This window comes from Gambusia affinis, linkage group LG14 (assembly GCF_019740435.1).
Source record: "Gambusia affinis linkage group LG14, SWU_Gaff_1.0, whole genome shotgun sequence".
Taxonomy (NCBI): Eukaryota; Metazoa; Chordata; class Actinopteri; order Cyprinodontiformes; family Poeciliidae; genus Gambusia; species Gambusia affinis.
In genome coordinates, this window is record NC_057881.1 from 12,337,727 (window position 1) to 12,350,004 (window position 12,278).

The 12,278-nt window shown below is 38.7% G+C and overlaps 2 protein-coding genes across 4 annotated transcripts; one reads left to right on the plus strand and one right to left on the minus strand.

Annotated features, from left to right (window-relative positions):
* The first annotated feature begins 143 nt into the window (after positions 1-143).
* rida (reactive intermediate imine deaminase A homolog) lies at positions 144-5,329 on the plus strand. 2 transcript variants are annotated; one of them, XM_044139448.1, is made up of 6 exons: positions 144-271; positions 1,156-1,261; positions 1,354-1,408; positions 1,514-1,582; positions 3,672-3,727; positions 4,979-5,329. In XM_044139448.1, the coding sequence occupies exons 1-6, from the start codon at positions 207-209 to the stop codon at positions 5,033-5,035; spliced, it is 408 nt and encodes a 135-aa protein (XP_043995383.1). In that variant the 5' UTR covers positions 144-206; the 3' UTR covers positions 5,036-5,329. The 2 variants fall into 2 exon arrangements, with proteins under 2 accessions (XP_043995383.1, XP_043995382.1); XM_044139447.1 differs by lacking the exon at positions 144-271 and adding an exon at positions 382-539.
* si:dkey-284p5.3 (uncharacterized protein LOC557830 homolog) lies at positions 4,217-11,850 on the minus strand. 2 transcript variants are annotated; one of them, XM_044139444.1, is made up of 5 exons: positions 11,827-11,850; positions 11,336-11,448; positions 8,622-8,939; positions 6,068-6,112; positions 4,217-5,958 (listed from the first exon to the last, which is right to left on the minus strand). In XM_044139444.1, the coding sequence occupies exons 2-5, from the start codon at positions 11,424-11,426 to the stop codon at positions 5,945-5,947; spliced, it is 468 nt and encodes a 155-aa protein (XP_043995379.1). In that variant the 5' UTR covers positions 11,427-11,448; positions 11,827-11,850; the 3' UTR covers positions 4,217-5,944. The 2 variants fall into 2 exon arrangements, with proteins under 2 accessions (XP_043995379.1, XP_043995381.1); XM_044139446.1 differs by lacking the exon at positions 11,827-11,850 and having other exon boundaries at positions 11,336-11,480.
* Positions 11,851-12,278: the final 428 nt, after the last annotated feature.

Sequence of the window (12,278 nt, forward strand, 5' to 3'; positions counted from 1 at the left end):
CTTTACCGTAATTGTTTTTCTATATGCGCAATGCCACTTCACTCATGTTTTTTACACAGCTGTAAACTTCCTCGCTGCGCTGTCAGTCTGAGTTTTACGGTGGGTTTTTTTTTTTTTTTTTTTTAAACAGTGTTCCCAAAAGCTGTTGCGCAGCCATTTCATTCAACCTACAGCACTTGAGTTGCACTAAAAAAACAGAGGAAAACATGTCTGCGCTCAACAGAAAGATCGTTTACACCACGTCAGCTCCAGCTGCTATCGGTCCGTACAGGTAAGAGAAGTTTAAAACAAAAAATCTGCACCGCTTCACGTCTTTGCTGCAAGATCACGCAAGGTTTGAGTGTATTAAGAAAAAAACGACACATGTTTGCTCGGGGGGCGGGACTTTCTGTCCAGTGAACTCACCTGCTGCTCACTGTGCAAAAGTGTAACTTTGTGGAGAGAAGAATCGCTTAGAAGCAGACAGGACTTGAAATGGCTGCAACTCCTCGGAAAATCATTTACTCACCGAAAGCCCCGGTGAGGCAGGGCATTTATAGGTAGGATTATGCCCACTTTATCTGGAAAATAAGATTAAAATGCAACTTTGTTTTGTTTTTACTTAATGCGTTTTTGGGGTTTTTTTAAAGTTGCAAACTGAACAAATGCTTTGTGGGTGCGTTTGAATAAACTGCGGGTGCTCTTGCTTTAGCCAATCAGTTGTTTCAGATTAAATCAGGTGTTTTGTTTTTGTGCGCACATAAATCAGAATCAAATCCGGAAGTATTTTTGTAATAGTGCTGCTAAATATAATATCAATCTGAACTGTATTATTGAAATGTTCAAACTAGACTTGATTCGTGAAATTCTTTAGTACATTAGCTGTTTAACTTAATTTGGGGAGGTGGAAGCGCCCCCTCGTGGTGAGTGAAGGTAGTAGCAACTTTATTCAACTTGCTGTTTTAGCATAATGTAAAATGGATTAGCGCTACTTTAAATGACATTACTGGTAGATCTAATACACATTAAGTTATTCATATCAGCTTGTTGTGAATTATTTTACTTTCACATTAATGAATCAATGACTATGCACTTAAAAAGCCCAAACGTCACATTTTGACTGCTAAAATGTTCACATCTTCACATAGTTTGTCTGTGTTTGTGTGTCCCACTCAGCCAGGCGGTGGTGGTGGACAGAACTATGTACGTCTCGGGTCAAATTGGGATGGACGTGGCCTCCGGTCAGCTGGTGGATGGAGGAGTGCAGGCTCAGACCAAACAGGTGACCCACAAACAGAAAGACGTCTTCCCCCGGCCTCGGATTTAACTTTTTACTCTTAGACAGTCTTCAGTCTCCTTTCCTTTTCTACTCAGGCTCTAAGCAACATGGGGGAAATCCTTAAATCTGCAGGCTATGACTACAGTAACGGTGAGACTTTACACATTCTGCACAATCTGTTGTCAGTTGCCTCCTTTTTACTTTTATGGCTTGATTTTAACGCTGAATTCAAATTCCCAAATTGTTCCACTTTAGTTGTGAAGACCACGGTGCTGCTTAAGGACATAAACGACTTCAACTCCGTCAACGACATCTACAAGACATGCAAGTCCATATTTGATATGATAGATGGGGAATTTAGATTAATTTTAAGCAAAGGCATCAATAATCTTTTCTCCTGTGTAGCTCCTAACTCCATGTAAATTAATAATAGCTGTAGTTGCAATTAAATAAAGCATTTGAATGTATTTAATTACATTTTATCAACCCCAGATGTTTTTTCCCTTTATGTCTTCATTTTGAGTTCTAAAAAAGATTTTTTAAGTGCAAACGTAAACCTAGATGGGAATTTCTAGTGATTGCTCATCTTGTTCAGTCCTGTAACATAAAACATGTATTACAAATAAAAGCTGGATTTATAACATTCTAAGATCACAATAAAATAAACACAAACAAGAATTTCTTTATGGATGAACTGTAAAATATACTAAATATTACCTAAACAAAACTGCTAGTTTCAAAAGTATTATGTATTATGTCCCATGACTCCACCACACTCCAGTCTCACAAAATCCTATATTGCTTCGTTTATTTTAAAGCTGAGGACATAATTATTGGGAAAACAGATCAAAAATTTCCATTTTTATTTAACGTTGCAGCTGTTAGAGAGACGCATGTTGCACCTGACATATACCACAAGGGGGCAGCTATTAACCAAAATAATGAGAAGTGATGACGATATATGTCTCTGTCCGGTGAAACGCAGTGGGCATTTTATTAATTTTTTTAGGTACTAACCATTACTTTCAAATAATGCTATTAATAATAAAAATGCAAACTTTGATTTAACTCCTGACAGCATTTTTTAAAGTAATTATTTTAAATATTAATTTATCTTGCAATAGTCCAAATAATACATTCTTATTCTTAATATATTATTAATACATTATTAGTGATATTATCCCATCCGTACAGTAATAGCTAAGGACAATGTGACAAAGTTTGCAGAACTTCCAGAGGAAGTAGAAGAAGAGGAAGAAACATGCACAGAGATAACAGGCCGGGAATTGAACGCTTCCTGCATCAAGGCATCAATGTTGGTCTACCAAAGCATCGACTGCGACCCTTGACCCTTGACTCAGAATCGGACGTTTAGTTCTCCCTCTGCTGTACCTATGCAGTGGAAGTGTTTGGGCTTTTCCTCCTGGATTACAACAGTCCGGTGTAATGGAACCGGCTGAGTCCAGAGTTGTAAGTGGACACCGCTACACAGCCACGCCGATGTAACCCAACCTTTCCCAGCAAGCACTGCTCCTCAGGACAATGACTTGACGCGCCGAGCTCCTGCCTCCCTGCAGATCCAATTCAACCCTGCAAACCAGGAAACTTTCCTTAACTCTGCAAGGAGGAAGCAGAAAGGAAGTGTCCGGAGCAAACCAAAGGAAATCCAAATGACCCCTTTAATTTGGTCAAAGATAACTAGAGTAATGGGCAAAAGTCTTGAATAATCCCTCACTTCTTAATATTTTGCTTTCAATGAGTCAGATTTTAACTAGTTTATTAACGCTCTCAATGTAAAATGTGACGCTTTCTATTTTTGTCTTCTCCTTTATGTTAGCCAGGAGCCAGCACTAAACAGGAAACAAATAATAAGATAAAAGGCAGTCAAAATCCACAGAAAAGCTTTAGAAAACCTTTGAAAAAGATAGAGAAGCTTTAGATAAAAATAATTAAAAAAAACATTTAATTACCACAAAGCCAGATTCTGCAGTTCATTAGATTATCATCTCCGCTCTTATGCTTCCACTTGTACTCAAATATTGATTAAATTTCCAATAAGTTTATCTCCTTTTAAAAAAAATATGACATAGAAGCAAACAAAAGGTAATAAAGTATATATATTTGGTTAATTCATAGCGTTTTCCTCCGGCTTGAAGGGCCCGTTTACATTCCAACCCCTCTGCCCCATGAAATGTAGAAAAATATGTTTATCTGCCTTAATCTGGTGTTACACATGATTCAAACTGATCATCTCTGACTTCACAGTGAAACAAATGCAACTAATGGCTGAAGTAAGGATTACTTGAGGCTGAGTTTATTCATTATTACAAAGCTCTTTAAAAGATGTATTTTATCAAAACACAAAACATCCTTAATAAGCAGCTATAAACCTTGTTTTCTTCCTTTCTTCCAGTTTTCAGCACTAATTTTCCTGCCAGAGCTGCCTACCAGGTTGCTGCTCTGCCCAGAGTGAGTGCCGATCCAAACCTGCAGATTCGTCTGCTTCATTTTTAAATATGACTGCATTTAAGGACACAAATGGGCTGGCTAATTAATCTCTGCAGTAACTGTCTATAAAACCTCTTCAGTTGGTTTGTTACCGAAATGACGTCTATTAAAAGCACTGCAGCAGTTTTACTGCAGATTTAGGGACCAAAACAGCTTTACAATTAAGCTGTAAAGATTCAATTAAGCCGCATCTTTACAGCTTAATTGAAGCTGTAAAGATTCAGATTTGCAGGGTTTGTAGTTATTTTAGATTATCGCAGAAAATATTTGTTTCCTCTGCCAGTGTTGAATGAAAATATATCAACCTGAGACCTCTGAATAGAGAAACAATCTGTCCCATGAACCAGTTATATTAGCCTTGAAGAGAATTTTGTGCTATTTGTTTTTTTTTACTTCTTTATTTTTTTAGACTGACCATGCCAGTTCCTTAAATTGGCAAAATATAAAAAGTACTAACAACAAAAAGTCACATTGTTTCAATCCAACAAATGAATGAATGAGATAAGAAAATGTTTGTAGCAAATATTGACCCATTTATTGACTAACAACAATAATCAAAAACTACATCAACAGTATTTTATGCAAGTGATAGTATTTGTTTAGATTTTTTTTTAATTTTTTTTACTAAAAGCAGTGTCTATGTAAATATCCTTCAAAGGGTTAAAGTCCCTCAGATTTTTTATGTTAATGTGAATATTTTTGCTTTACAGGATCGACTTGTTTCGAGAGGGAAAAAATATCTGAGAATATTTTTCAGCACTTTTTAGGAAGATTGCATTTTTCTTTTGTGTGGACAAATGGCATTAGGATTTCAAAGGATCTTTTTAAAGGTTAAATAATGTCACCCTGTTTGCTAAATAATGCAAATCAGTTCCTTCATTGTAGGTTCCTGTTATGCGGTACTAATGTTATACGTGTTATATGTTGCTAATGCAATATACCGACTTAACCATAAAATTATGCAGTCAAGTATGTATTTTTAGTTATTTGAGAAGTGTGATATTTTTATTTAAACAAGAATACATCTTTTCAGCAAAGCTTAGTTCCAAAAGGATTTTTTGTGTTAAATATATGAGCGTTTCCTGGTCTAGAGCAACGAAAATTACATGTTAGTTGAGCTGCAAATTTGATCAAATTTAGTTTATTTCAGTTTAAATGGCTCTTTTGTTATGGAAATGCTTGCATGCATGGAATCTTGTCTCGTCTCCTCAGGGTGCGCTGGTGGAAATCGAGGCGATCGCCGTCCTCGGCCCGCTCTCCGACTCCTGACTAGCCGACCGCGTCCCAAACAAGTTGTAGCCAAGCAACAAGGTGTCCAATTATTTCAGGTTTTCCCGAAGAGGAAACCAAACAGTAGCTGAGACCCTCGACGGCTGAACAAGATGAGAAATCTTTAAAACAGGTCGCTGTAAACAATGCCGAAGGCACCAATCAAGATTTTTCCAGTTTGATGTACACCAGTGAGATAATCTTAAAGCAATGTCTGGTTTGTCTCTTCGTTTTGTTGTAATTTTTTACACAGAAACTTAACGACAGAAGCAACAAATAAAGTGGTAATTCCTACGTAATTGTCGTAATGTGTTGATTCAAAGAAACAAACGTCTTGAGTGTCATTTTTTTTTATACTGCCTTTTTAATTTATGTGACAGTTCACAGCTTATAACAAATTTTAGGCTTTCATCGTCATGAGACGTAGGAATATTCTTATTTAATTCAGCAAGGGCAGCGTTTATTTCTCCCAGACATTAGTAATTTGATGTACTAACAATAATATATCAATTAAAGAAGGACACCTTGTATATTTAAATTGGTAAAAATAAACTATGGTTTTTGTCAGAATATAGTTTGTAGAAAAAAATCTGGACAGATTCTAATCCAAGTCAAACGTTTCTATACAGATAATAAATATTGATTATAATGATTTATCTAAACTTCTCTCCAATGAACACATCTGTCTATGTACAGTAAAAACTGTAGTTGTGCATCATCAAGAAGGGGAGGAGGGGGAAAGGCACAATGGTGACAGGAACCCTGAATGACAGAGGTCATCATCAGGGTCAGCATCTTGGCAACAAGGCATGTTTCTCTTCCACACAAACACTCAGACTCCCACTCATGCATACGGACGGGGAGCGCCTCTTCCAGCAAACTCATCCGTGTGGTCAGGTACGTCACGCTTCACTCGCTGGGCGCTGGAAACGCAAACAGAGACGGTGTCTGACAACAATGGTGCTCATACGGTTTTGTTTTGTGCACCGTGATGTAAAAATAGCAAATGGGAATAACGCAGCGTTTGCTCACCAGGTGGCTCCTCCGGTTTGGGCTCTGAGTCGGTCGCTGTGGCCTCTGGAGAGAAAGAGTTTGTGTGAGCAATCATCAGCCATTCCTCAGTTTAGATTTGTCTACCGGCACATGGATTAAAGATGGAAAAACATGGTTTCGAATCAGGATTGTTATTTTTGACTTTTGCAGTGTAGGCCCAAATTGTAAAATCACATAAACTAAACACGAAGTATTTACATGAAACAAAGCAGTTTCATTTTTGATTTATAAATAACTGTAGATGCAATATATGAAAAAGATTTTGCAGTTTCCTACTTTTTTGGGACGATTATTCTTGGGAATTGGAACAATGTAAGAGTCACTCTTTGTCTGAAAGCATTTGTTGTATTTTACAGAAATGAATCGATGTTTGGGAAAAAATTTATTTTCTTTCATAAAAGACAAAAATATTTTGCTGGACTTCACATTTGTCATTTTAGCAACAAATGGCCCGGGGTTGTTTTTTTTACATTCCTGTTTACGATGATCCAGATTTGTAAATAGCACTTTTGTTGGCATTGTGTCATATTACAAATAGAAACTTTAATCCATTCTTGGAGGATTTTATCTAACAGACCAACACAAAGCAGTGCATGGGTGTGAAGTGGAAGATCCATTCATTTCTCCGTCAGCACTTAGAAATATGTGCACTAAACACATTTACACTTCCTAAAATGTGAATTTAAGAGAAAACTAAATGCACAGTCATCCTTTTGCGTTGCACTTCTAAAAAGCTTCTACCTCTCAAGGTCTGCGTTGTTACAGAGTCGGATGCTTTGCATTGAGCGTAGAGGAAAATGAAGCGTTGACCTGCTGAACAAACGCCTGTAGTAAGGGTCATTTGCATCACTGAGAGAACTGATAGCAGTGAAAACTGCCCGGAGTCACGCAGATCAATGTGCAGATGTGCACTGAGGAACAGAGGTGGAATCATCACCCTACAAACATGACACGTTCTCTACAAACACACTTAGCTTTGGTTGAATGGCCTGATTTCTTAACCCAAATCTGCTGATTTCATAAATAATTTATGAAATCTCCACAGTCCATCAGTACCTTGGACCTACTGTTTAAGATAAAAATACCTGGAATAAAGATATCTGATTGAATACTTGTTCCTAGATAAAAAGGTTTTTCGTTTTGCATTTAGTATTTAAGCCGTCAGATGACAAAGAGTAACATGCAGCCACATTAAAACCATAAACCTTAATCTGTTTCCATCTAGTTTTTATGTGACACCAACAGAAAGTAGTGTTTAATAGTGAATAGCCAGATGGAAAAAGATTTTTTTAAAAAACAACATTTGCACTTGATTCATAACAGCTTTTTTTTTTATGAAACATTCAGTATTTAATTAACTTTGTAGAAACACATTTTGCTACAACTTTGAGCCGTTGAGGATATATCTACCAGCTCTGCACATCTGTGAACATCACTTTGCAAGTTTTACCAAATTCTCAAATTGATTTAGGTCTGGACTTTGACTAGACCATTCTAAACCATTCTATAGAAACTCTGGATATATGTTCAGGGTTGTTATCCTGCTAAAATGTGAACCTCGGCTTGAGTCTCTTTAAACACTTTTCTTTTTTAGATCCCATATGTAGTTCCATCCCTCTTTGCATCCACTGTTAGGAGCTTCCATAAGGAAAAGCTTTCCCACAGCATGATGATGTCCCTCTGATTAACCAGCTTCCAGTCAGTTCAGGCGGACGGCCGTGTCTTGGCGAATTTGCAGCGGTGCTGTATTCTTTTCATTTTCAAATGATGGTTTGAAAAATACTCTATGAGATGTTTAAAAATTATTGGGATATTGTTTTATAACCCAACTGGTTAGGCTTTAGTATGAGTTGAGCTTTCAAATAGTTCACCAATCACCGTAAGAATATCGAGTAAACTGACACAGAGGCAGATTATTTAGGAGAAAATAATTAGAGGTGTGGCCTGCAAACACATTCCTGCAGCCAACGAGTGTTGTTGGATACTACCTGGTTACGGCCAATGCACAGGGAATGAGGATGGTCTGGGGAAAGACAGAGGGGACATCATGTACCTGCACAGGGTCATTAAAACCACTCTGGTTACCAATGGCCAGGGGGAAAAATCTGCACATCCTGTCTTCCTCCCACCGGGGAGCAAAGCCACTGAGCAGTCTGATGTCAAGTGATGCAAGTGTTGGATTTTGATGTTCTGAGTTCTCAAATGGACAAAAATAAAATAAAAGCACATGAATGTATGATTTACCCACAACCCGACCTGTTCCGAAACTTTGAGAAGTCAGCCTGAAGGTTGTCTCAATGCCGTCATCAGTCACTCTAAGGAGATTTGCATATCAGGAGTAATTTGCGTTGATAAAAGAGCATAAGTGAATTCTTTAAAGGAAATATCTTGCGGGGCAATGTTAGGATGTGGATGTTCAGTAGCATTTAAACTGAATCCAAAGATGACTGAGCTTCCCCCAGCTCAACGCAGAAACGCTCAGTAAGTCGCTCGCTCTGTACGTCACTGCTTGTTATTTTTAACTGTCACCCACCTGGCTCCGGAGGTGCAGCCTCTGAGGAGCTCGGTGCTGCTTCAGCAGAGCCGTCTGCAGGTGGAGCCGCTGCTGGAGCATCCCCTGCTGCTGGAGCATCTCCTGCTGCTGGAGCATCCACTGCTGCTGCCTCTGCAGGTTTGCTGTCCGCTGCAGGAGGCGACTCCTCCGCTGCTGGGGGGCTTGGAGCAGAGCTCTCTGCAGATGTAGCAGCTGCAGCGGCTTCGCTCTCAGGTTTAGCATCGCCGCCCTCAGCCGGCGTTTGGTCTGGAATGGTCTCGCTGTCCTCAGCTATTTTTCCATTCTCACCGGCTGCCCCTGTTGGGAACATGTACAACAACTCAGCAAACAATCAAAGGACATTGCAATAGTTCCTAGAAACTAAGCTAACAAGTTTTGATCACAATGAATAACAAGAGCACCTTGAACTTAAACTGTCACTTTGTCAGGCTAACTTCAAGATATTTTACAGCTTTAAGCCAGCTTTTTTAAATAACAGCTACAGTGTATAGAAGTGTGAAATATTGAACAAAGTAAATAAACCTGCAGTGTCATCAGAAAGTCATGGAAACATATTATGAAGACGCAAAGTAAATGTTCAAAACATTTGAACATTAATAAAAATAATAATAATAATAGTAATAATAATAATAATAATAATAATAATAATAATAATAATAATAATAATAATAATAATAATAATAATAATAATAATAAACTACAACACAGCAAGGGTAAGGGCTCAATGTTTTGTTTTGAGAGTTTAATATTCATTTTCTGATTTCCCCAAGTAGATCTCCTGTTTCAACAGACTGATGACCTGAATCACAGCAACACAGGTTAGTAAATAGCAGAACTTTGAGTCGCTGTGGTTCCTTAGTGACCACATACCTGCACAAACAGATGCTAGGCTCTATGTTACTGCATTAAAAAGCAGCAGTAATGTTTCTTCCTCTGTTGTTCTTTATGCTTGCGTGACCCAGGTAGCAGGTGCAAGTCAGGCTTAATAGAAAAACCAACAGGAAGAGTAGAAATATGTACGATTTGGGTTACTAACATGACGCAGCAGCAATGTATTTCCGCTAATCACTCTTTCCCCACATGAAAATGCATTGCTTTGTCGTTGCTATATGAGAAAAATATAGCAACTACAAAATATATGCTCACTTTTAAAGGATTAGGATGACATCTTTCACCGGAATGTAAAAAAAGGCAACAAGAAATCAAATAAAAACCTTTTCATCTCCCAAATATCTGCTATGCTTATTAGATTAAAAGCAAAAATATGTCTAAAAAGGGACCTCTGTTTGACATAAACCTAAGTTAATGTTTATGAGGGCTCTTTTTCAGGAACATTAACAGCACAGCAGACTGCGACATTGGCAGGCTGCTGTGTGTCTTGCTGATATGCTGCACCACTTCCTTGTAGAGTTTTTGGGTGGAATGGTTTGCATTGGGATAATTTGCATGGATCACAGAAGTCTCAAGTCTCTGCTTTCAATATTATAAGAGTCAACTGGAACGAAACTAATCGACAGCCAAAAACAGCAAAAATGTCTTTTTTAAATTAAGACAAAACATGTCATATTAACTGACTGACAGACTTGGCATTACGGGAATGTGTCTTCAAGAGGTGCAAGCCTTGGATTAAAAAGTGTTTACTTTTTTCTCCCTCAGGCATCCGGAGAAGGAAAATAAGATGCATGCAAAAATACGGAGACATCCTGATAGATTTCCATCTGACCTCAAAGAGGCTGATAACAAGAAAACGGGGATACTGTTCACTGTTATTTCACTGATATACTCAAAACAAAAGCCAGTAATAAAAGAGAAACTTTTGTGAGCATATCTCATTTTGTCTGCCAGCTCCTTAGGTGTTCTTTAAAGCGTTACGTCTGCGTGCTTTCGCCTCAGAGGAGGTCCCACTTAGTGAATCTTTTACCTTTTTATGGTCTCAGCTGCTACAACAAACTTCCCACTTTAAAGTCTATTCATTCACACACGCATAGTTTTGTTGATAGCATACCTTCCCCTCATTCTGCAATAGAGTGCAAACTAACTTGCACCAAAGCAAGAGCCCTCTCTGACCCTGCTACAACAAAGTCCTGCCCGACTCCGCTTCTCCATTTCCTTCTGAAACCGTAGACTGTCACCAAATCTGCTCTGGGAGGACATAGCCAGAAACCACTGTTAACTAATGGCAATAAACTTTCTCATCCTCTCCCCGCGGAGATGTGGCTCATCCCAAGGGAACGCACACGGCGCCAGCTGCACGCAGAGAAATAACACTGGCACCAATTTGCATCCCTTATCTAAATGTATTCACTGCAGCGTTAAATGGATAAATGGCAACTCTATATGGAGAAAACAAAGAACTTCTAACTTGACACCATTAGCACAGATACACTCAGGGCTATTTATAGCATTACTTTAACTGAAGTGGATTAGTGATGTATGCATTTGATCTGAGGAAAACCTCTGGTTTGAAGGCATGCATAAATGTTAGCTCTTATTCAAGCAAATAACAGATTTTCAAAAAGTTATTACTTTCATACTGCTTTGATTAAAGTACATTATTAATTTGTTACATTAGAGCACTAAAAACGAATGCTCCCTCCCTACACACAACTTCTGTTTGGTGCATTTGCGCCTGCACTTATTTATAGCTTTGATAATTCGTCTACAGGAATAAAGTTGTATCTTTGCTCAGTCACCTGTGGTGCTGGCTCCGTTGCTCTCCTCAGGTTTGGCGTTAGGTCGAGTCGTGTCTACCGCTGAAGTTTGAGAGCTGGTGGAGCATCCCATCCTGCCCTGTGCGCACTGGGGACTGGAGAAGTTTAAGCTCAGTGGGTGCAGACAGGATGTGGCTGCAGCGATGACGTCGCGCACATGTGTCGTCTCCCACCGGTTGGTAGGAGCGCCCGAAGCGGACCCGGTGTTCTGGTTCCAGAGGAATTTAGCTTTTTTTTAAATTTAACATATATTTTTTAAATTTTTTTAAATTTAACATATATTTATATAAACAGTCGTTTATGTGACCATTGAAATAAAAATAACCGTGTTGTTTCTTATTACAGAATAAACAAATAATGATGTAAACAGGGACATTTCAAACATGCTGAGTAAATAATCAATAATATTTATTCAGACAAATATGGTAAATAAAAACAACAAAAACAGTAAATATGAAAAAATATATACACACAGTGGCGCAGTTGGTAGAGCTGTTGCCTTGCAGCAAGAAGGTCCTGGGTTCGATTCCCGGCCGGGGGTCTTCGCATGTTCTCCCTGTGCATGGGTGGGTTCTCCCCGGGTTTCCGGCTTCCTCCCACAGTCCAAAAACATGACTGTCAGGTTAATTGGTCTCTCCAAATTCTCCCTAGGTGTGAGTGTGAGTGTGTGTGTGAATGTTTGTTTGTCTTGTGTGTCTCTGGCGACCTGGAACGCAGCTGGAGATAGGCGCCAGCAACCCCATATGTCCAGATTAGCATAAACATGTTCATATGTTGCAGAAATCAATCTACTCCAGTAAGTATGACGGAAAAAAAGGAGTACATTTCCGCCAATTTCCAGGAACAAAGGCAGGACAGGTTAGTCTGGGTGGCACCTCCCATGATTCCTCCGGCGATGCGTAATTGTGGATACTTCTACTTTGAG